General features: G+C 39.8%; 1 protein-coding gene across 1 annotated transcript in view; it reads left to right on the top strand.

Moving 5' to 3' along the window:
- Nucleotides 1-26,314, top strand: part of ctnnd2a (catenin (cadherin-associated protein), delta 2a) — a 225,123-nt gene that overhangs the window by 170,719 nt on the left and 28,090 nt on the right. Inside the window, exons 15-19 of the mRNA XM_058635385.1 lie at nucleotides 3,121-3,307; nucleotides 15,707-15,824; nucleotides 18,280-18,462; nucleotides 21,480-21,653; nucleotides 23,995-24,145. Of these exons, the coding sequence (XP_058491368.1) occupies nucleotides 3,121-3,307; nucleotides 15,707-15,824; nucleotides 18,280-18,462; nucleotides 21,480-21,653; nucleotides 23,995-24,145 (813 nt within the window). The remainder of the gene's footprint in view (nucleotides 1-3,120; nucleotides 3,308-15,706; nucleotides 15,825-18,279; nucleotides 18,463-21,479; nucleotides 21,654-23,994; nucleotides 24,146-26,314) is intronic.

The raw sequence follows: 26,314 nt of genomic DNA, 5'->3' as shown, positions 1-26,314 counted from the left end.
ACGACATTTCCGCCTCTCTGAGGTCATGAGGTTTCGGTTGTTAGCTCCAAACCAACAAGATTGAAATAACACAGCCTCCTGCTTTCGAAGATTCATGACCTATCTTTCTCTTACTTCAAGGCATGAGTCACTGCTCCCTATAGATGTTGGAATCTCTGTGCCCTCACTATTGTGACAGTATTTGCCAAAGCCAATTTAATTTAAGTCAAAGTTCATAACATTCTCACAGATATGCTTAGATTCCTGTGGGCAAACAAGATACTGTACCTTCTCTGGGATTTTGCTGCTACTATGATATAAAATTGTTAGTGTCCTGCAGAAATTTCACTGCAGCATTTTCACTGTGGGAAGCCCTGGTGGAAATGAAAACCCTCTCAGTACAGGCACAGTACATGACTTTACCTACTGCTGACAAATGTTTTTTTTTTTTCCCCACATACCCACTGCAATGGTATGGCCCTGAGGTTGGTTCAGCAACTGTTAACCTGCAGTCACCTGTGATATCATCCAATTTGGTATTTCCTTTGTGATTTCTTATTCACAGAATTTAGTATACATATTGGCCATGTCATTTGTCATATTTAGACTTACTCATCATCAGGTTTTGACCTTGTGGCTGACTAATTTACATTGCACCGCTCAGATGAAGGCTGTTTAATAAAACATCGCCACTTGAGGCCTAACCGTTCTCACTCTCCTCTTACAAGTCCGTCTCTCATTTATTCATGAATTCATGCAATCATCTCCCATATTCTCCAAACCACACTGCTCCTAAGAAACTGCCCGTCAACCGAGAAGGGAGAGGAAGAGATGAAGACAAAGGGAAAAAATCATACACAGACAGACACTGTCACTGTCTGCTGGGCACCTGTTATTATACCCCCCATGAGGACACTGGAGTCACTGAAGTTATGTATGTTTCTGGAGTAGGTGGGTGATCGAATCAGCCTTGAATTTGGCCATTGCAAGACACGTTATCTCTGCTTCAGAGGTCTCTTCTGTGGTCCTTTGTCTACTCCGTCTTTCTCTCAAATCTTTTTTAGCAAAGAAAATTAACATTATACTCCCCCGCCCTCCTGCATCTCTAGTTAGTGTTGTGTGTGTGTATGTGTTTTTTGCAACCCTGCAGACAAATTGTTGTTGCCTCATTAGCAGCAACACCGTTTTAACATGATTGCAATCACAGACTGACAACACTCACCAGTGGAGGAACAGACCGACGCAGCAAGAAAGACAGACATTAAGAGAAACAGGGAAAGAAGTACATTTCTAAAAGCACTGCGATGTAGAACTAAGGGGTTTTGTCCAATAAGTGCATTTGTGCATGTTTGTCAATGTTTGAGCTTTTACCTTGAGCCCACAAGAGGAGAGATTGAGAGGGAAAGGAGAATACTGAAGGATATCATAAGAGGCTGATTAGTGAAAGTAGAGGCAGAGTGATCACACACACTCAGTGTGAGCACTCTGCTGCCAAATAGCGTACAAGGTCATTGCAAAATGATCGCCCCCTTTTCTTGACCTCTCAAGCACACATGCACATTGCTGTCCTCTTCTTTTTCACATTTCAACTTTGTTTCTTGTTCTTTTGTTTCCTCTTTAAGTTTTGTACTAACTCTCTGAAGAGATCATTTAATGTCCCTTAAATATATTTGTTTTATTTAATTGTGAAAAGGTTGCAACCTGCGAGGGATGGATGTATGGAAATCCTTTTAAGAACTGAACTTTAACCTTTTCGTTACTGAGCATTGCAATGATTTCTTGTCTTAAATGTTATTCTTCTTCTTTACCATGACCTGAACACACACATCCCTTTGTCTTTCATTTTCTGATTGACAGTGTCACTGATTCTGGTGCATGCAGTAAACTGTCCCACATCAAGACTGGTGTTTGCTGCTGATGATGCAAAACTACCACCACCCGGTGTCTGCATGGCAGTTTGCACAAGATGTCGTTATTGAAAGTAAAGATTGTGGAGCTAATAATACCCATAGTGACCCAGCTTGCCATTTCCTTTTTTCACCGCTGTCTTAATACAACAGTGTTTGTTGACAGGTTTACCTACAGCGCAGTCACCCAGAAATTTTAGTAATTCACTGTCTTGCTCACTTTGAATACTGCTGTCATTTCCGATGACAGTATCTTTAATCACTACTTTTGCACCTCCCTGCTGCCCATATATTTCATTTATGATCACATCGAACAAGACCTGAGCAAAAATTGATATGTGCATAATGTATTGTGGAATGAATGTGACCAATTTCAGCACGCTGACAGGCCCTATGAACACAGTCCATTGCACACAGAGCACAGTCTGTCCTGAGTTATGCCCATATTTTATTCCAGTAGTAACATCTGTCACCCAGGACCCGAGACATCTGCAGTCTGACGCCAAATATCAGAGAGATGGTGACCTTCAACGCCACAGCTTTTCATAGTTTGTCATATTCAAACGTGTTGCTCCTCCGTTGTCTCAATCTGTCTTGCTGAGCCATCACTCAGCTCCTCCTGCTGTCTTCCCATGTGATTATTTTTCTAATTCTGTGTCTGATATCTCTGTCACCCTCTGTTTCACACATTTGTCTCATTTTGTAGCGACATCAATTTTGGTATGTCTTGCTTTGATAGTGGAGATGACCATTGCAAGCAGCAGTGATTAACTAGCGGATGGATAGATGGATGGATAGAAGGTGCTGCCATCCATCTGCAAAAGGCATCTGGTATCCATCTGACTATGTGTGTGGGGGGGAGTTTCATATATAAATAGTCATACATACAAACTTGCAAGTGTTTCTGCCAGCTATTTGTTTGTGTGCTTACTGTTAGATAACTGTATAACTTGCTCATATGCTCAGAGACTGTTTGTGTTGATGCTGTATGTCTTTCCGCCGCACAGTGTGTATTCATGACTAACTGTTTGGACGCGACAGAATAATTAATTGCCACAGACATCACGGTATGATGCGTGTAATATGTGTCAACCTGCATTGTCACTCATGAAGAACTTCCACACACTGTTAACAAGTTGTGATGTGCCCATGCAACACACAAATAACAAGTGTCATACAGTAGATACATAAGCAACTTTATTAATGTTTCTTCTTCTTCTTCTTTTTTATGCAGGGGTGCTATGGAACCTGTCATCATGTGACGCCCTGAAGATGCCAATAATTCAGGACGCCCTGGCAGTTCTGACCAACAGTGTCATCATCCCCCACTCTAACTGGGACTCCTCCCCCAACCATCATGAGGACCGGAAGCTCCATCTTCATACCTCCCAGGTGCTGCGCAATGCTACAGGCTGCCTCAGGTAAAAGCTACACTCTAATTATTATTTTTCCTTCTCTTTCTCCCCCAATCATAAGAACAACATGCCATATAGGTATAAAATTAAGATGTGATTGACTTCCTGCTATGATAGCAGGATAACAGGGGATAGCGATTCTGAGGGTGAAAGTGAAACATTTTTTTTACTCTTAAAGGAATACTTCACCGATTTGCATTTAGCTTTGTATTACAAAGTATTATTATCAAAAATACTACCCCTATTCTAGTAATAGAAAGCTAAATGCAAATCGGTGAAATATTCCTTTCATAGTATTTATTCTTTGTGTTTTACTACCCTTCATTTCAAAGCTGCAGTGCATAACTTGTGGTGATTTTTATTGTTGTCGATGTCATTATTCTGCCTTTGTCTGGTCGTCAGAAGCATCGTTAATCTGGCTTTGTGTACACCAGCAGTACATTTATCCTGTCAAAATGCCGATTGACAGGTTTTTTGGCATCAGAATTTGCTTCTGAACTTTTCGCTGGCGCTTCTCTGTGCTTTCAGTCTTACATTAACCTGTTTGCAGCCGACTCGCTTTATACTCTGCTGTTGCTTTTGTGTGTCTTGACATTAAACTAATTACTTTCCTGTGTTTAGTGCAGAGAGAGTCATGTGGAGCTGATTGATTAATGAGCTCTTAATCAGCATTGTGTGAGCGGTTTAATGACGGTTTGAATGTAATGGATGTTTTTTAATGTTAAAAGAGGTGATGCACTACAATTGAGTCCTAAGGGTGACAGGGTAAATAAAAGTCATATGATAAAGTTATCTAACAGTGTGTGGTGAAAACATGAGAAGCGGCAAATTAGCAGGTGCAGTAGAAAGGATTTAATGCGTCCCCCAGCGACCCGTGACACGTGTCCCAAATCACATCACCACCAATCACCTGCCATGTTGCGTGACCAACAGGTGCATGCGGGCTCTCTCGCTAAATGCTAAATGCCCTGGGTGATGCATGTGGACCCTTCAGCTGTGACTGCACCATGTGCACCACCTCTCTGCTGTCTGTGCACAAGCCTGTTACTGCAAAGCTCCCTCAGCTCAGTGTTTCACAGCGAATAGTATGGTTACAGGCAAACAGGCTCAGTGAACTGGAAATATTATCATTAAGTATAAACAAGCAGAGACATTGAATCTAGAGACTCTTCAGTGAACATTGAAATTCATAAATGGGAGGTTTTTATCTTGTTTTATTTATTTGTTTTTTGTTGTTTCGGGAGCCAGCCCTGCAGCACTTTAAGACTGACTGCCACTGAAGAGAAGCATCAACAACCGCTACTTTCCTGAGCAGCAAAATCAGTTGTCTGTGTGTGTCGGCTGCGGACGCTGTGTTGTTGATACATCTCAGCATCTTCTGCTGTTTTAATCTGCCTTTAATTCTATTAAAAGTGGCAAGCTGTTAGATTCATGTAGCTTAATATTTTATGTAAAATCAATGGACATCTGCTGTGGTGTCCAAGGATTTGACATTATCAGTTTGTATCAACAGGCTTTAAATTACCTGGTTTGAAATGATTGGTTTCTCCTGGTACACATACCCATGCATACTGTACCTGGCATCCTTATGGTGTTTTTCAATTCAGTAATTGTATTATATTGATGGACTAATAACAGGTTCTACTCAATTTTACTCAAGTGCAACTTTTCTAGTTTTCAACTTTGTATAATCCAATTCACCATGTTTTTATTCGACTTTGCACTAAATGTTTTTGCTCTCATGCACATGCAACGTACTGTACATTCATACATGCATGTTGTATCTTTACTGTTTGATTAGCACATATTTACATTTAAAATAACCACATACCATAAAAACACTATCCTATGCACAGTTGTTTCTCTTCCTCCCTCTCACTCATTTACCTTTCTCTCTTTTGCTAAGTTATGCTAGTAACCATAGCAACAACTTCCAGACTTTTACCAATACATTGTGTGTCAAGTCTTTCTTGGTGCATCGTGCTGATATAATTCTCTTCCTTATTTGTTAAACCTTGAAATAATAATAGTTATAATATAATATATAATAAGAGTTAGAAGCCCCCAACCAATCAGAGACTACCCAGCTAACAATATTTGGTTCCCAAAACGTTACTTTGTCACAACCTTCATACAACCTTTACACAACGTTCTCTATAGGTTCCCACAACATTCCCCTAACATTACTTTTCTACAACCTTAGGACATGTTTAAGGCAGGAGAAATACAACAACGGTCCTCCAGGAAAAACAGCAGTATGAAGTATAAAATAAACATGGTGGGAATCATGGACAACACTGTTTTAGTAAAAGCCCAGTGGTCAACCTGTAGACAAGAAAGTGATTACTTAAAAAAATAAGAATTACGTCTTTTTGTCACGTCTCACGTGTATGATAACAAAAGGATTTTAAGACTCCCGATCATGTCGTGTGAACTCAGGCTGCGCAGTCAATGACTCACCGGTACTGAGGTCATAAACTGCACCAAGATGGTTCTCAACACCATTATATTACCACTGCAAGCCTGTTGACATAGGACAAGTTAGATTTACTACTTTCATGCTCAGCACTGTTGTAAAGAATGATTATCTTAGCCTTAATGTCAGCTCAAACTAGGCTGATGTCTCTCCTCAGGGAGCCATATCCATTCACACAATTTCTTTTCTACAAACCATTCTAAACTCAGTAGACTGTGGTGTGTGTATGAATCCCAGGAGACACCACAACTGTCATTTGGACATTCACATTGTCAAACTTTCTCATGTTTGGTTTTAACATTGACTGGCACGACTGGTCAGTGTCTGCATGATTTGCACTGATGTCACTCGATTGGTTGTGTGGATGAATGCATGATTGAAGCAGGTGCATGGGTATTCCTGATATAATGTTTCATAAATAAATATTATAATTGAACAGGCAAAACTACTGTATTTGTAGAGGCAGCAGATTTGCAACAAAAATAGTCACATGACCATTAAAATACTGTAACTATTTACTAAATAATATTATATATTATTTAGTTTCTACTGTGCTATTGGGACTATTTGGTTAGCATAAAAAATAGCTTTAATCTGATCTTTAAACCCATAAACAGTGTGTTTGTCATACACACACATCAGCTCCACAGAGGGTTGATACAGCGGGCAGGAAAACTCCATGTCCACATCGGCCATCAGTTTTTGGGCTGTGGACTCAATCAACCACCAGCAGCTTTTGGATGAATCCTCACCACTGTCTCTGCAAGGCTCCTCTCACGTTTGTTTGAATGTTATCTCCAATCCTTTCTGAAGATGTCGTCAGTGTTTTTGTACACATTTTATATCATTTTGCGTGCAAGATGCCGATTTGAGTGACACGTATTTGCACGCAATTAATATACCAAAGCAAAGGCTCCCATTGCTAGTAGGGACTTTTGTTCCATTTGTGAACACCTGCTTGCACAATTGTTTTTAATAAGTCTCAAAATCATGCTGTTATGAATCTTAATCTCGTAGTCTTTGCTCTTTGTTGTTCTGCACAGGAGTATTAAGTCGTAGTAAGTATACCACCTTTGATTGCTGTTCAAAAATTTAACGACAGCTGGCAGTGCCAGGTATTACTGTAACTTGGGTATTTAACTGATACTGTCAGCACTTGGAGGGGAAAAATCCAGTGTCGGTGTTTGTTATAAACCCCTGTGGCTCTTGTTGTCAGCATTCTTCATAGCACTGCACAGGAACTGCCATGGGGGCATGTGTGGTAGGACATGATGATTATACACAATAACTCAATATCATAAAACACCTGTACAAATTCAGTCCACTAATAGTTTTTTGCATTTGCTACAAATATGACATTGGGGGATTTTGTACTGTATTTCAAAGCAGTGCTGATTCAACTCCAGTATTTTTATAAGCCTCGTATGCATTATTGAATTTGCATTCAGATAGCATTATATGGTGAACTGCATCAACTGTGTCCACCTGTGTGTGAATAGAGACTGAGAGCAGGGCACACCATAGGTTATTACAAATGTAATATAAGAAAAAAACAAAAACTTTAGTTTGTTTTGATCCACTCAGCATTAAACACTTAAGTGCAATGATAAATGGCCATAACTGCAGGTGGGATTATGAGGTTTTCTAAATTAATTTACACATTTTGGTAGTTGATGATGCAGACTTTGTAAAATAGCAGTACAAAAGTATTATCTTATCACCTGTATCACCGGTATTTATATAAACTAAACTTTGTAAATAATGCATTAAACAATGAGCATGATAGGCCTGCACATACAGCAAAATAGTGCCTATAGGTTTTAAATGGATTTTGTTTAATATAAGCCTCATATTATTCTGGTGCTTCTAGCCTATTGTTTGTATGAAAGCACTATGTATTGGTTTATGTATTTAACCTTTAAGACTAAGTTGTCAGTTTTTGTCTATAATGTCTGTGGACTTTCAACTTTTATGTCAGGTTTATTGATTCCTAACTCACTAATGTGGAGTTCCTTCTGTGTGTGTGTGTGTGTGTGTGTGTGTGTGTGTGTGTGCGTGCATGCCTCCATAGATACGGGAGAAGACAAACGATGCTGTCAGTGTGCTGCTCCACATTGTGAAGTCAGAGAACAAATTGTAAAAGCTGGTAGAGGAGAGTGTAGGACCAGAGCACAGCAAACAATGGCGAAAAAAGTTGGAAAGATGAGAAGAAAGAGATGGTAAAATGTGTGAAGAATGTGACATTATAGAGACTAACAGGATGTCATAGAAGGGAGCTGAGACACACAAAGAGACATGAAGTTGTTTCTGCAGCTCTCCAGGGTTATTTTCCATCTCACGGTCATTGTTCAGGTCCCAGTGTATCTCAGCTCAATTTCAGATCTCTCCCCTCTAATTATGTGTGCCTGTGTGTCCCTGTATTGCATTCATGTTACATAACTTATGTTTTGTTATTTGCCCTTAAATACGTGAGTGTTTATATTATTTATGTTTATTTTAAAAGGGTAACATCATAGAAATGAACATTTTTTAAGTCCATAGTCCCCGACAGAAAATACATAAATGTTTTTTCCAAGATGTTACAGACAACATAAAATACAATTCACACATAGTTCATTAAAGGGCAGTTCAGAAAAATGCAGTGGAAGTTAAATGCAGTAACTGAGCTGATGTATACGGTTGGTGTAAATTTCTTTATGCTTTGTTTGTGGTTGCAGTATTTTTATGTGAGCACACACATAATGTGTGGTAATTGAAAGGTAAATGTATTAAACTGATTTAATCATAGCAGCCATGGCCAGCATGAAGGAGTTATGGATGGTAATGATAATGAACTGGTGTCAGGGCTACAGTTGCTTGTGTGTGTGTGTGTGTGTGTGTGTGTGTGTGTGTGTGTGTGTGTGTGTGTGTGTAACTTCTGCTGTCAAATGTTTGTCTGTCAAATCAATAACACCTAGTTTGGTGATACGAGGAGGCAGTGTTGGCTCATGGGAATTGTTGTCTTGTTGTCCCCTTTGTTCAGTGTTGCGAGATGTACGATAACTATCGCATGTGTACGATCATTTCACCAACTGTATGATTTCACAAAAGGCCAAATGTGTGATGATGTCACATACACTCCTGCTAGGCAGCACGCATCACCACTGTGGAGCAGCAGTTATTGTTAGTTTTATCAAGTTTGATCAAACTTGACTATTTTAAGGAGTGTAATTACATTTTATTATGTTCCTGGGTTGCTTTTTCACAGCTATGAGTTGCGTCCCTTCCGTAAAAAGGGAATAAAACCTTTTGGCTTTTATTTTGAAGTGTAAGATCGGATGTGGTTGTGGTGTGACACATAGCGTACGGTGTGGTGCACATAGCATAGTTTTGCTATTAAATGTAGTATCCTGGCCCTTTTGCAAGTTGTTTCAGTGTGTACAATAGTTTTTGTCAATATGAGTCATAAGTCATCATACCTGAGTGACAAATGAACAGAATAAAAGGAGAAAACCAAAAGAAATCATGCTGTTTAACAAGTACTGTATATATTCTTCCTCACTCTGATGTTTTATCTGGGTTTTGTCCTGGAAGTTAAAGCAGAGACAGCTAAAGTGGATAACATCATTAAAAGGCAGATCTGTTACCTTGAATATAAATACACATTTCTATAACTTGGCCTTTTGTAAGTACACTACGCAATAAAATATATAACATTAGCGTCATCATTTGTAGATATTTCAATGCAGAAAGTTCTTTATTATATCTGTAATGTGTGCCCAATTTAAATGTGAGCCAAGCAGCTAATGATGCAGATGAACCCATATTGTTGTCTAATCAGGAGGAGGTAAGCATTAAGGGCTACTTCCAATTCACACACACACACACACAGTGTTATCAGGCCACACACACACGGTGTCCTGCAGAGGAGTTTCCATTGCCTTCTTTCAGGTGCTGTTTACCTCTCAGCAGGTTGTTGGTTATTTGCCAAGCCAGAATGAAAAAGCTGCCACCTTGATGCTGTTCACTGTTTGTGAGTGTGTGTGTGTGTGTGTGTGTGTGTTTGTCAGTATCTCACACCCTTAAACACTTTCAGTTTGTTTCCTTTCAGACACCCGCAGATGTGTGAGGGGGAAAAAATGATGAGTTATTAGCTCAGTTATGAATAAGGAAGGTTTGTCGTCACAAATCCTTATTTGTTCCATCGATATTAATGGGTTTTGTGTGTGTGTGTGTGTCCGTGTGCGCGTGTGTCCATCTGGTGATGACCCTCACACGTACACACATGGTCGGACATTTGTGCGGAGCCACCACACACCAGCTGTTTGACACAAAGTCACTCAGTGGTCATTAGTTCCTTGAGCAACATCAGAGAGCCATCTGTATGAGATGCATGTTCACATCTACGCTGTTCACGCTGTACATGTTCCACGAGTCGCCAAGAAGCCAAAAGCGACTGAAAGTGACTCACTGAGTGACACTACGTCACATACTGTTGCAGCAATGAAAGGAAAATGAATGTCAAATAAAACTGAATAACTCGTCTAGTTTCCTTTTATGCCGTATGGTTGATGGAAAAAAACATGTTAGTGGCTTTGACAGCAGCATCTGCAGATAGTAGACATTTTTCTCACATACAGTATATTTGGAAAATTAGTCTCCCTCTCTCTCCAGATATATACAGTATAAGGATGTGTAACGTGTAAGTACACATTCTTTTATGACTTATGACTACAATTACAGCATTAATTTCTAGTAGTATGACTCACGATACACCCTAAAATATAATGGAAACTGCATGGGTTTCAGATTTTTGGTGCAGTGGACCAAATCAGTCAGTTAGTTTTATCATCTGAAGTGCTATAGATAAACACCACATGTTGCTAGACTACATGAGGTCTATCAAATTACTTATATGCACATAGCTTTCACATAACTCCTGTTTCATCGATTTCAGTAAGTCGGTGATCAGAGGTCAATTGGAGAGGTACATTTATTAGTTTTTATTTATCTTACCTTTATTTTAGCAGGAAGTCTCTTGAGATTAAATCTAAGAACAATAATAAATCCATACACTTAAGACGTTATAGAATCATTTAACTCCAGTTTTGGTGCAGTGTAGGAAAAAGCCAAGTGGATTTTTGGGAATTCTAAAGAGGAGCTGATGTGATGAGCGGGAACATGAGGTGACACAGATATGGGTGTAGTTTGCCCAATAGGGCCTTGTAAATAATTGTAAACCAGTGCTGTTGCTTCCATAAAGTGAAGTGACTGAGCAGCGCACAGTTCACAGTGGTGTGTTCCGAAGGCAGAGTTAAGCACTGTGAAAGACTATGTCCAGACAGTGGAAACTGAAGAAGCTGCATTCATGTAAATGATGTCCCCATAATCCACCACACTCAGGGAAGTTGTTTGTACTGTCTTCTGTCTGTACAAAAAAAAAAAAAATCCAGCAGAGTTTCATGATTGAGGTAATGTCTATGTATTGAGAGTGTACGTATGGCACAAAAATCTGCTTTTTTTGGTGTAGTTCATGTCTGTTGGACAGATGGGAGGAAGTGATGAATTGGAACAAAGATCCCTCACTGGAGTCAGACATATTGTGGTTCATTACTGGCATCCTTCCTCAAACCACAGGGGTGCATTTATAATACTCTCCATTTCCTGCTGTAAAAAAAAAACTGTAAATGGCTTTTGGTTCTATGTATTCTAAAAAATATGCGTGTTCATTTGTTCCCAAAAACAGTTTCTTTACAATTCTGTACTTAATTGAGGATGAGCCATGTGACTCCAATCAATATAGTAATTGTTGTTGTTTTTTAATATTATTTTAATGAAAGAGGATGCATGCCACAATTTTTTTTCTTCCCAGAAATTCCCCATGAGAACTGGCCAAATGTGGTTTATTAAATTTTAGAAATACAGAAATCACTGAATAATCGCAAATGGTAATATTACTGAACTAGTACACAATGTTATTTAAATAACATGTGGTCGAGTTAGGAAATGGGGCTCTCTCTGTTGCACTGGTGCCAAATTACACACTCCTGCTTCTTCACTGCAGCTAAAAGAAAAAAAAACAGCAGTTGAATTTGGAACGAGCCACTTAATCAAGTTCGGTGTCTTTTTGCTCAGCAGGTAATTATTTAAATATACAGGCTAATGGGTTGGACTGAATTAGTGACGAGTGCCACTTATACAATAGTTGTAAGGCTGTAATGGAAATGGTCGAGATTGCCCGTTAATTTTAAGGAGGTGCGCAGTCGCCATGATTAACACACAAATGCACACATAGGTGTAAACCAGCATGAAGGTCCTCATACGCACTCTTACGTCCTCTTTACTCACTGTACCATAGTGTTAATATCATAAATCATAAAAGCATAATCACCACATCAGTGGGATCTGGCTTCTATCACTGTCATTAAGCAAAGTCGTTCGACAAAATGAGCCCCATCCTGCACTGGGATGGATTAATGCAGCTCTTGCAAGGATGTCATTGGTCTATGTTTACAATATTTAGACTTAATATATGTATAAAAAAAAATGGAAATCCGGTTAAATTCTTTCTTTGTATTGTAGAGAATTACAACATACATAGCAATTGTTTCTTGGCAACTATTCATACTGTATATGTGCGTGTACTTGAGGGGTTTTCGTAGGTTTTGCTTTCATGCCTCAAACTGCAGGGTGTTGTTGCTGAAGGTGAAAACAATTGGTGCTTTTCCACGACACAGTTCCAGCACGACTCGCCTCGGCACGGCTCGACTCTACTTGTTTTTTGTTGCTTTCCCATAAGGGATAGTACCTCGTAACACATTAATATGTGTCGACGTCAGTGGCACAAGTCGACAAGTTGTGTAACGAGTGTTTTTTTTACAGAGAACTTTAATAAAAGTTGCTCACTGTTGTACAGCTGTGTTCCTCCGCTGTGTCAATGTGATAACGTCATCAAACAAGTTGTGGACTTCGACTTTATTGACAGATAAGTTGATCTGAAAAAAATATGATTGATTAAAAAAGTCATTAATGTCCTAGTACCTGCTACTATATTAGTACCTGCTCTGGCGAGGTTCAATTCAAGCTGAGCCGATACTAAATGTGATGTCAACAGACACTGATCGGCAGAGAGTGACGTCACTGGAAGAGTCATGAGCACGCCGTCCGACACAGGAATCAAACCGTATAGTGCTGAACTGTAAATCAATTAAAAAAAAGGCTTAAAAATCCTGAAGAACTGTTAATCTCCATCATATAGCAAGGACATTTTTTTTTTTTTTTTAAATCTTAGTATTTAACAGAGGAGTCTGGTGTATTTAGCGACTGCACTGCAGCAAGCCGGTGATTGCGAGCCGCATCACAACCCCTTCCGCTGTATTTCAGTTCAGTGACTGTGTCAGACGGAGTCTGTGCTCCGGTCATGCAGGAAGTGCTGAACTAATCCTTTTAATTAACTGAGTCTAATGATTCAGTACACTGAAAAAAAACTGCTTTACAAGTCACTAGTTTGTGTGTGTCGCGTATAAAACGACGTCACGGCAGTTTCATGCAGCCATGTTATGATGACTCTGCCCACGTTGAGGAGGTACGAAAGTAATGGAAAACTCTACCCAACCAAGTCGAGCTGTGGCAAGTCGTGCTGGAACTGTATAGTGGAAAAGTCCCAAATGATGCAGCTTGCATTGCATTTACAGTGGTTTTGAGGTGAGAAGATTTACAATAAAACTAAAAGCCTCAGCAAATGTCGATTCATCTCTAAAAGTAACTGCAATTTAACCAAATGGCAACAAGACTGAGCTCTGCAATTATCTTCATCAGGACCTTTCTGGTGCGCCGAAGTGTATAAAGAGAATCAAATTTCTTGATTTCCCTTTTAGGCCGCACTGAATAAGAGATTTTTATGTTTTTCTCAAATTTCTCTCCATTCTATGAAACCGAAGCAAGGACCTTTTCAAGGTTTGACTGTTCTCCCAGTTTCTTATTCTCTCAACATTTATGAAGAGCTTTCGCCTGCAACTATAAGACATCAGATAAAATAGAAAAAAAAAACGAGTTGATGAAAATGTCAGTAAAAAGTCAGCATATTCAAGGCTGAGTGCTGAAGTAACAAATAATCCACCCTCTCACCAGCCCACTGCATGTCCTTGGTGCTTGAACATTAGTGGAGGTGAAGTGTTTTCACAGTTCTGTTGTTTTACATCAGCTTGACAGAAAATGTTGTCTTCACTAAGTGGGTTTTTCCATTGTAGGCTCGCGTGTCCGTTGGCATTCAGAGTGGGTGAAAATGACTTGACCTTCTCTTTGAAGCAGGCAGCTGTGAACGTGAAGTTTTAATTGAGTTCTTCCTTCCTCTTCCCCTTGTCTCTCTTTCTCATCTATACAGAAAAAAAATGATTGACCCCGTCTCATAGACTGGTGCAACAGCTGTGATGTCTTTAGTATGCCAATGTGATGGATGAGCTCATTCATTCATACCATCACATAACAATTGTCTGCCTCATCAGTTGTTGTTTTTTTGTTTTCTTTTGACATTTTACTGAGAATCTTTCTGCTCGTGTTGCCAAACCTCAATAATTGCTTTGTTTTCCCAGTTGAAATGATGGCACAGTCACTCACCTCCACACACAGTAATACAGTGTAATGGTGGTTGAGTGAAGTAGTGTCCTCAAACTAAGGTTTAGCATTTGATATGTATGTTATATAATTGTTATTGCCTTTTTTCATTTAACAGGCCTGAGAATAAATTATAGGACATATTGTATCATTATTATTATTATTATTATAATACATACAGTTTGCTTGTTATGGCTCTAACAGTGATTCCCTAAAAAAAAAAGAGCATGATTTCTTACTGCTTGTTTTTCATTTCAAGCTTTTTGAGCTGAAGATTGAGGGAAGCCGTCTTTGGAAAACGAAAGTTTTGATGTTGTTTGCTTTGGTTTATCGAGTTTAAACCTGCTTGTTATTCCACCTGTATAGCATTAGGAATACGCAAGTATACTTTGGGTGAAAAATGATATTTTCTGAATTTCCATAAATCATACGGTATCATTATATATCCTGCGCCCACACTCAAGTTCAGGTAAATAAATATAAAGTAACAATTTTTTAAGTAACATCAACAAGTAAAATGCATGTGTAAACATTAGTATTTGTAAGCATATTTATTTGATTGTGTTGATTTGTTTTATTTTGAACATGAAACACGTACATTAAAATGTACTTGTACTTATAAACATGTATATTATTTTTGAGGAAGTGTTATCTACTTCTTTTCATGTTGTCATTCGTGGTCCATAGTTGCATAATAATGAGGACAGACACAGACCGTTAAGTCCGTGTCCTATAGTGAGCTCATCTGTATCATAGACGGCTCAATGCTTGGAATCCATCACCAACCACCTGTACCTCCATTTTAATTAAAATTCATTCTTTCGTGCATCATATTGGCAAAGCTGCCAATAACAAATGGAACAATATTGTCAAATTATCAAAGCACCATTGGTGTGAGGGTTGGCGCTGACAACCAGGCACCAACTGCTCAACGAAAGCTGCCTCTCTTTTTTTTTTTTCTTCTTCCCCTTTCATTTTCTTTCTCTTATTTTTGGACTCAAGTCAAGTGCTTTAAATTGAAGTGAGCCTTCAGGGCATAGATTGAGATATATCCAGAATTTTAATGCTCTCTATTCAATTGTTAAATTTAGGGAGAACTGCCAGGTTCCCTTGTCCCACTCTCTTCTCTCTCTCTCTCACACTCTCTCCTTGGACTCTCTACATTTCTCCTCATATAGGCCTCTTTTTTTCTTTTATCTAGCCTGGTGTCTTTTCTTCCCCGCTCATCACAAACTCTCTTTCTTTTTCTTTTTTTCCCTTGGCAAATACACACACACACACACACACACACGTTTGTACACTCTTACACCTTCTGACCAGTTTTCTCTGTGTTACAGGAATGTAAGCTCCGCGGGTGAGGAGGCAAGACGAAGAATGAGGGAGTGTGACGGCCTGACAGATGCTCTGCTCTTTGTCATTCAGACCTCTCTGGGCAGCAACGAGATCGACAGCAAGGTGTGTGTCGATCTGTGTGTTATGTGGATGTGCTTGCGAAAATTCATTCATGCCCCCATTTCTCATTTTACCTCCATCCACTGCACGTTGCATTATTTTTTGTACCATGTGGAGATGGGTGTGTGATGTCATTACGCCAGGCAGTCCCTTACCGTAACTCTAACCCACACCCACATGTGGACATGGGAAGTTTGTGTATTGAAAAAATGTTGCCTGCCAACCTTAACCACAAGAAAAAGAGAATGTGTAGTTCAGTTCACATGTTTTATTAAGCTCTTATTTAAAATGTTATCACCATTCTTGCGACTAATTGACATCAAGTATGCGGCGCCTTCATGATGGCATGTTTGTGTACATGACACAGTATGTTTGGTCCAGTCAATAATACATGTTATAAACAGTCGTGTGTTGTGGATGACTGACTTCTCAAGGTCTCCCAGCCTTGTCTAAATGGCCGTCCTTAATCACTGTGTCGACACCCGCCCCTCTCCACCCTCTGACTACAGTGATCAGAGCAGTCCTAACAAAGACTGATTGGTAGCTTAACCACAGAGTTGTCTCAGTTGTAGCAGTGTTGTCCATTAACCGCACAGCCATTCACCATCTTTTTGTCCTTTCTTTTTTTTTATGCTCCTCTGCCTTGTCCAGTCTCCCTCAAACTGTCTGCTTATCCATTAAATGAGAAAATTGCTCTTTAATCTCTAGCTCAGGAGTGCCAAACTCAAATGACCTGGGGGCCTTTGAGCGTCTAGTCTAGTCTGGTCAATGGGGGGGTTGGTCTGGGAAAAAAAGTGGGAAAAACAACTGTTCAACAGCGGGAGGGAAATATCACCTTAATATTATAACACAGTTGTCCACTATGATGTCACAATCAAGATATTCAAGATGATATTTCACAGAATTTCAAACTAAAATGACTTCTTTTCAGAGAAATAAATCTACAATGAAGTAAATAATAATAACATGAACAGTGATTACAACACCAAACCAGCGTATATGCATTTAATAATGTGATAATTTCAACCAAATGTCTTATTATTATTATAAAAACATTTTGAGCAAGTGTAACACCCGTGTTGAAAGGAAGAGGGGGTCATGGCCATGTTTTCATTGTAATATGATATTAATTGGTGAACTGCATGTAAACGATGGGGGGGGGGGGGTCACATGTGGCCCGCAGGCCGCCAGTTTGACCCCTCTGCACTGGATTAATCTCAAAATACCGACAGGAATTATCCGGATTTGCGTTCAGACCAATTAGATTATATCTGTCTGCTCTGTCTTTCATCTTCACATGCCAGGATAGAAATGCACAAGGTTAGAGAAATATTCACACGCATTTCAAATATAGAAGGACACACACACACACACACACAGAAACACCTGTCATTGACACAAATGGTTTAGGTTGTTAAATCATGATAAGAGTGCAATTCTTGTCATACTGAGACCCTGAAAGCTTCAGAGTTATTCTGGAGTGCTGTTGGATAACTGACCACATCTGACCTTCGTGTGGAGACAAGTAGCACCACGTAATCATGCTGAAACAAAAACTGAAGAACCTTTATTTTTTATTCCTTAAGCACAGCCAGAAAAAATACGACACAGAGCAAATGTGAAATAACACATCGGAAAATGAAATGTCACGCTAAATTGTAAATAAAATGCAACTTCTTCTGCATCATTCTACAATAGCACGCGAAAAACAAGTTGAAGACATGCCTGCGGCTCACTGGAGCATGACATTGTTTTGTTTTGTTGCATCTCTTTAGGTTGTTCAATTACACTCTTTGTTTTTGGTGGAAAGGAGCGGTCGGACAGCAAGAGGATGGATGATTTGCTTTTGTTAATTTCCTCTCTGTTGACTCAATGACTCCCCTTTTTCAGCGATGTTAAAGCCAAATATCAAAGTACACACACTGCAGGGAAATTACACACTGAAGATGCATTGTGAGACACACGCTTACACTCTCATATATCCCAGGCTGGTGGGATCACCTCTAAACTTGGTGGTTAATGGAGTGTGATGCCATATATTGGGCTTGTCATTTTTCCTCATTTACCTGAGTTTCCTCTCATCTCGTTTCAAAATCAGAGTTAACAAAATCCAAAATCTTATTGTTGTTATTATTATCTCTCCGTTTTCTCTCTCTCTCTGTTTGTCTGGCTGACTCGTGAGTGGGAGCGGAAGGCCAGTAGTGTAAAAGTGCCAGAGTGGGCGGTTTTTATTAGCATGCTTTGCCTGTGTTTTCAGGCTACAGCTTTCATTAAACAGCATCAAAAGCAAATCTCCTGCCTCAGCGCTCACCCTTCATTCATTTACGTCTATTTTTAAATATTCTTGTGTTTGTACATCGCTCATGTCATCCCTCCTTTTTCATCTTTCATCTTCTTCTCCTCTCCCTCCTACTTCACTTAATGTCTCTCATCTCCTCAATCATACTTTATCTCTCAGACTGTAGAAAACTGTGTTTGCATCCTGAGAAACCTGTCGTATCGCTTGGCTGCTGAGACGTCCCATGGCCAGCAGGGGGGGTTGGAAGAGCTGGATAGCCTCCTGTGGGACGCCAGCGGCCGCGAAGGTGAGAGCTCTGGCTGCTGGGGCAAGAAGAAGAAGAAAAAGAAGGGAGTTGACCAGGTGAGGAAGGACATGATGGATGTTTTTTTGATGTTGTTTAGTAGTAAACAGTTAATATTAGTCCACTACATCTTTACTGCTCCTTTCTGTAGATGCCTGGAGTCTGTGATTCACTACTGAGTGGTTGAACACCATTTATAAAACAAAAATAAGATATTACCTCTTTCGGCGTTTGAATGTTTCACGTCAGATATCACATTATGAAACCCAAACTTTTCAGTGATCTCTTGGCTCCATAAAAATATGTATGTGCTCTCACTGTTTCTCTGCTTATTTATTCAGATTTGAACTCTCCGTTTCCTTGTCTGTATATACACACACACATACAGTAAATGCAGAAAGTAAAGAGGACAGCTTTCATGATGAAGCAGAAATGCAGCATCAGTGGTTCTGGCAGCCTCGTCTTCATCGGGGACGTGTGGTAAATAATGGAAAACAGATGAAAGTCACAGATCAGAGAGTATATGGAGAGCTGAATGTTGAGACTTGGAATCCATTTGCTTCTTTTATAATGCACTGCTTCACAAGTCGCTTTTTTAATCTTTTGGTAATCACGATAGTTTCTAACTCCAACTTTTCATGAAAAAGCTCCCCCCCCCTTTACCTCTGCACTGTTGATGTCTTCACAATTTTCAGGTTGTGGACTTCAGCACCAAAGCGATAATAGAGACCTGAATCCCGACCTATATTTCTGTTTCACTTAACTCCATTCAGCACCGACCAGGCATTGTGTATTTATGGAAGCAGATCATTGGCACAATCAGCGAAAGAAATGAATGACATACATTTTTATTTAACTTCAACTGGAAATAATTAGAACCCTTTTTAACAGTTGAGCCATATAATGACTCAAACCTGACCTTAGACCCAGGACCATCAGGTTCACATCTGATAGCATAGTGTGTAATTTTGCCCTTAATTATATTTTTTGATTTGGTCTGAATTGAGCAATAGAGACAGTAACTCAGAGTAACTCGGGTGTAGACAAAGAGCAATTAGACAGAACCCAGAGGGATACAGTTTTAGAAGGCACTGAAAAATGAGAGTAAGGCGAAGTAGAAAGAGAAAGGGAAATGACACAAGAGATTTTATTGAATTATACTCAATGTAATTATTCAATGAAGGTTCAGATTATGAGGCCAAGGAGCAGCATGGGAGCCTTAACTGGACTGCATCACCCCTAATGAACCACTGATACAAATACTTAAAGAACTATAGAACTAGAACCAGAACTATACATTAAAGATGAGCGTGCCTACTGCTGTTAATAAATTATTATTAAACAATGTTAGTATCCAGTTATCCAGATTATACTCTTTACACCAAGGACCAGACATCAGTTGTCATAGTTCTGATGGTTCTGTCAGGAGAGCATACTCTAATGATACTACTAATTTCATGTTAAGGTCTTTTAAAGTGTGGCATTAAGCATTATTCAACCTTAACCACTGTACAAAATACACAACCCCAGTATTTAACTCACCAGCAATGGGAGCCTGGGCCTGTTTTCTAAAGATAAGGTGTCATAGCATGGTGCTATGTGTGTAAATGACAGACGCAGTGGGGTTTTAACTTTCAGTCTGCTGCAAAGCCTTGTTTTGGTTTGGTATTTTTCAGTGAATATGAATTCTATTGTGATATTTAATCAAACACGGTGTAGTCGGCTTGCTTCTTTGAGGTTTTCATGGCCTGGTTCAGCCCAGACCAAGCTCCTGGTCCCATGCTTGGTGGTTGGAAACCCCTACATAACAAGACTGGTGTAACCTGATCAATGGTTATGTCTATTTATTGCGGAATGCAGCCTAAACCACCAGAAAAATGACTCTTAATCATGCCGGGTGTATGGATTTCCAGCATCCATCTATTATATATGCAGCCTCAGCCTTGCAGGGTCATAGAGGGAGCGCCAGTCAGTCCATCCCAGCTGACAGTGGGTTGAAAGGCAGAATAAACCCTAGACTGGTCAAATATGAAATTCACTTTTTACTCATCTATCTTCAAGTCTGAATATGAAACACTTTTTCACAGTGAAGCAAACTGAAAGTTAAAATATATTTGATATACTTAGAGAAGGTATACATATACTGTACTTTGAGGTATAAAAATGAACATTATACATTTCTGCTCTATTTAGTATGCAGTGTAGGATTTTTCTAGTCAACAGAACATATTGATTCCCCCTGCTCTAGTATCTCTACAGACTTCAAACTATAAGAATCCTTTGATTCTATGATCAGAGCATCTATGTATAGTTAAATAACGTGCACACATTCTGCACAGCAACTCTCCGAAGACCCACACTAGCCAGGTTTACCTTGAGACGAGGTGATGAGCGGAGCAGTAGAACTAAGAACTGAGGAGGTCTACAGGAAAGAAGAAAAAACAACTGTAAAAAAAGATAAAAATGAGACGGGAGTTATTGATAAAAGGTGGGCAAAAAGAAAGTAAGAGCAAAGTGGAGAGAAATGATCAACAGGGGAGAAAAAACAGGACTAGGTAATGCAAAAAAAAAGTGAGGAATGGTTGTGAGATCATGCTCATGGTAAAGAGGTGTGGACACATCACTCAACAAAGAGGTTTAAACATTAAAGGACTAGTGCAGGAGAGGAGGTGGCAGGAGGTATAAGGAGAAGATGGGTTTGGAGCCTTAAGGTTTATCGCTCAAAGCAAAGGTAGGAGTGAAATATTGTCTCATAGTCTCTCTTTTCATCTCTCTTCTGTCTCTCCTTTTGCCCTTTCCCATATCGCCCTTCCATCAACAATCTTCTCAACATAACAGGTTGACAAGGAATGATTTAGCGGGCTTTTTGACTTCTTAATAGGTTGGGGTTTACAGGGAGCAAGTGCAGTTTGCTTTCAGACGCGCCTGCAGCCATTGTGACATAAAGCAAGGACAAATGAGAATATACACTCATCCAAAGACATCTCTCTTTCTTGAACATGACAAGTACGGGAGCAGATCAGTGATGGCAACGAATGCAGACATTAACAAAACATCTGTCTAATCTCTGTCACAGTGGGATGGTGTGGGCCCCTTTCCAGACATGGCAGACCCTCCAAAAGGTGTGCAAATGCTGTGGCACCCAACCATCGTCAAGCCCTACCTCACCCTGCTGTCTGAATGCTCAAATCCCGACACTCTTGAGGGAGCAGCCGGAGCTCTGCAGAACCTGGCTGCAGGCAGTTGGAAGGTAACGGCTAGTATTTTTCTTCTTTTTGGGTTTTTTCCCCCCTAACTTTTATTTATTGAGTGTCAGTGTGGGAGTCTCTTAAGTGCACAGGATCTTAAACAAATGAGTTTGTTTCAAATGGTTCTGCAAAGACAGATACTAAAAAAATGGCTTACTGATTAGAAATCTTCTAAAAAAGAATCTAAGGAAAATCAATCAACGCTACTATCTGTTAATGACTCAAGGTCAGCTCACAGATCTTTGGGCATGAAAGGTATTACCTGCTTATCAAAGGTTTTTATACCACTGCTATTTTCTAAGTGTATAAAACACTAAAGACTTTTCTCACGCCTTGATATTGCACATCCAAAGCGATTTGCCCATTTTGTTTGCCTCTCAAACCACACATTTGATCAGTATTTTCCAGCTTTGTTCCTGTGTTCATAGCGCCTACCCCTATTTGTCATCAAAAGGCTGATAAGGGAGAGTAAACATATCTGTCTGAACTTTTCTTTCCAAATCAGAGTCAACTTTATTGGCCAAATGTGTGCACACAAACAAGGAATTTGACTTGTTTCCGCTTTGGTTCATTCTTTGAAAGTGGTTGTAATCTCCAGTGAATTTGGGGATAGTTGAGGAAGACAAGATGAATGTTCTGAGATTATAAAACTATTTTAAACTAATATGAAGGCAGTTAATATGAGAGAGGAATTTGTTGCCTCTCTATGAAGGGTAAAAATACATAATGCACATGAATATATCAGAAACCAATTTACGCACATTGACTTGACATAATATTTAAGGAATGTACAGATTATATAGAGTAGATGAAGAAAAAAAAGCATTAGTTCTTATGGGAAATGCTCATACTGTTCTGTATGAGTATTTGTCCAAGACAAGGTTGATGTTTGCTCTGTGTAAAACTACCTGAAGAGAAGAGAGTAGTGACTGTGGCCCAGCTGTATCCCCATATCTGCAGCACTAGGAGGAGGGGAGGAGCTGTGAAAGGCTATGTCCACTGGGTTTTAAAGGTTCAGCTGCAGCTGACTGATTGAAGCAGCTCGAGGGTAATGATGTTTGAGTCATATGTTTGTATTGGAGAGCATGTGGTGGTACGAGGTTGTATTGGCAAGGGCAGTTGTAGCCTTGAGGGAAAGTGTAGGGTGAAAGGCAGAAAAGTGTGCGGGTCTGACCTTGGATTGACTTTGAAATCGTTGCCGGCTACAATAACCATAATGCCAGGGGATGTTGATGGAGATTGTCAAGAAATGCTATGACAAGTAAGTCTTGCTCTGTGGAAACAAATGAGCCACACTTTTTTGAGATGGATGTTGATTTGTGGGAGGTGTTTAAATTAGATTTTTGGTTTTGGTGGGTGATGGGTGCAGGTGGTCCTCAGGAAATCACATTTTCCAGTTTTGGCCTCACTGCATCTTTCAAGCTCTCTTTTTGTGTGTGTGTGTTTGTTTGTGTGTTTTCATTTCAAGCAAGCCCATCCTCCTTGCTTTGGGAATACCCCACTAACAGTTTCCAAAGAAGCTGTGTTGGCGTTCTGCTGGCAGATTCTTCTCCATGTGCTTTTGGCTAAGACACATGATAATTTCCATTCAAGGGTGATTTATTTCCTAAAATGATTGTATGCACCATTGTTTACCCAATCACTACGTTTCCTTGGAAGGTAATCTCTCAGTTTCACTTCATATATCTGTGACTGGTTCCTGTTTAGCACCTCCCCAGTCTTCTCCTGTTGACCCACAAGGCGGCACCACTTGAACCCTTTAATATGGTGTGGTCCATTTAAGTGTGCTTTGATAGTTATTGAGGGGAGGATAGAGTGGTCTCCAAGCTGCAAACCTTTCTGGTTCATTTCTCCAATTCTCCCCATTAGAGTATATCACTTGCGAGTCAGTTTAATGCCTCAGCTGCTCTCATCTTGCCCCCCTGAATATAACATCTCCTGCCTGACCTCGCCCATCGTGCTTCATCCGTCTCCTTTTCGTTCCAATGGCAATTTGAATCACAGTTTGTCTCTGGTTAAAAAGAAACAAAAATAGCAGTCAACACAGGTACCAAGGAAGCAAGAAAATACATGGATTCAAAATCAGGCTTCGTCACAGTGTGATTATTGTAAGGTGAGCTAACATGACATGGTTTCATTAGCAAATGGAAGTGCTATTATTGTTGCAGTGGCCTTTCTTTTGTTTGGCGTGCTGTGTGACCATGAATGTAATTGTCATCTCAACTGGGTGCCACACATCCCCATTATCTCAATCAAGAATAATACTGGAAAAGCAAAAACCTTAATTTCATCCTCACTCCTACACCAGATTATCCTGTTTAACTCCTGCTTTCTCCCTGTCAGTGGTCGGTGTACATCCGGGTTGCTGTGCGTAAGGAGAAAGGACTTCCCATCCTGGTGGAGTTACTGAGGATAGACAATGACAAAGTGGTGTGTGCCGTGGCCACTGCTCTCCGAAATATGGCCCTGGACATAAGGAACAAAGAGCTCATCGGTGAGTATTAATAAGGGCTTTTCCAAGAGCTGATATTAGGTGATGCATCATCCTCAACCTGTTACATGAAGCCATTGCATTGATGTGTTCCATTATTAATCTTTCCCCCGCTCATGTCAGTGTGGACAAACCTGCGCTGTTACACTTTGTTGTTTGGGCCGATTTCCATCTCTAATTACGTTCTCTTTAAGCTCTACTACTGTCGGCTTTCCTTCTCATGTTGTTCTCATTTAAAGAATGCAAGTCAAGAGTTTGTGTTAAAGTGATTTCGCACAAGGTTAAAGAGCCTGTAGCCAGTTGCACTAATTAAAAGTAATTGAACACAAATGCCGCCCTGTAGTCGCCGTAGAAACGGCTTACCTGGCTTTGACCATGGTTGATTGCTAATGTGTGATTTACACCCACTGAATTTTCTTCTTGTAACAACATGGGAAACAACATTTTACATGTGTTCAAATTGTGGCTCTCTACTGCTACCATGTGTTACTACAGAACGTTGTAGAGACGACAGAAGTGTGTCTGTTTTGAGGCTGAAAGACAAAGAGAGAGAGAGAGATGCTGTCGAACATGTGATAATTCCAAAGTGGTGGGAAGTGATCCTCCTTTAAGCTTATGGACTGATAGCAAGACCACATTGCAGGACTGGGATCACTGGGTACTTGTTACTTTGTGTGTGTGTATAAATGACATCATCCCTCTATCTCTGGTATCTCTGATTATCTCAGCTTCCCGGTGGGCTGGGTGGTTTCTATAGCAACCCTGAGTCTCAGACAAGGGAGTTGTGGAGCCGCTCTGGGTTTTACTTGAGTGTTGCCGCCGGCAAAGCTCTGCATACCCATACTGTGATGGTCTGGCTGGCACATGGCAGCGGATTATGGGATAATTGAAGCATTTTCACGGACAAGAAAGTTCTCAGTCTGATTTGATTTGTTTTTGTGTCTTTGTGGTTTGTGTGTTTTGTTTTTCTGCAGAATAATTGGCAAGGACCTTTGTGTGTCATCGTTTTTTTTTTCAAACATTTTCTGCGGTTCTCCCTTCAGTTGTCTAATATGACAAGTAATGAAAAACAGAATGTACCACAGCTTAGACTCTTGATAAATAACATGTTTATGTATAAATTAATGTCAAATTAACCCTTACTTACAGGTGAACATGAAGGTGGAGTATAGTTTACTGAGCAACATATGTAAATGTAATTTTAACACTTGTATAGTCATGGTACTGGACATGGATTTTCTACCACCAACCAGGTAGAGTTTAATGTTATTGGTCTTAGGAAAAATAAAGTGTTTGCCTCCTACACCACAGCCAGCCGACCGCAATCAGTTAGTCACTTCCAATCATAACCACACTCACACCGAGGTGGTCAGTTTACATTGTGACACCAACGCTGCCTCACTCTGCTGCTGCTGCTGGCAAAGCTTTACCGCCTCCACTCCAACCTTCACCTCTCTAGATCAGAGTCTAACAGGCCTTTAAGTTTAACATTTCATTTGTGCCATCCCTGTATGTCTCTCTGTGGCAATAGATTGTTAAATTATGACTGAATTATATTAAATGACAAAAGTGTAATATGTCATTTCAAGACTGATTTGCTTTTACAGCATCAAAATAAATGTTTAATTTGAATGAAGTTGAACAGAGGTCTGTTGATCATACTGTTGCAGCTTGCAAGTTCTTCGTTTTGATAAAATATTGATACCTTTTTACTTGTAGTCATAAACTTAACTCTGCTGGTTTCCTCAATGTTGTCTATGTACAGTGCCTTGAGATAATATATGTTATGATTTGGTGCTATACAAATAAATTGAATTGAATTTAATTGGTTTGCAAGACAACATGCTTTAGGTCTTGTGTGAGACTTGCACCCCCAGCATAAGACAGAGACAGGATAACAGAGGACAATCAAGATATGTATAGCAGTAGACAAAATTGGGAGAATTGCAGATCATCCTTCTCCCATAGCAACTGTGGCTGTCACCCTCAAGGATGTGTTGGCAGATTTGTTTAAAAATAGACAAACCAGAAAAGGAAACAGAGATCGTGAAGGAGTTATAATTGTTTCATAGTCACACAAGTTACTGTGAATTAAAACCTAATGCATTTGCTCCTGCATTAGCCATTTGAGTTCTCAGTGACAAAAATCCTCATGTAACCATGCAGTTTTAT

The sequence above is a fragment of the Solea solea genome, chromosome 1 (assembly GCF_958295425.1).
Source record: "Solea solea chromosome 1, fSolSol10.1, whole genome shotgun sequence".
In the NCBI taxonomy this organism is placed as follows: Eukaryota; Metazoa; Chordata; class Actinopteri; order Pleuronectiformes; family Soleidae; genus Solea; species Solea solea.
Note: the sequence above shows the minus strand (reverse complement) of the source record. Positions and strands in the feature narration are given on the sequence as shown.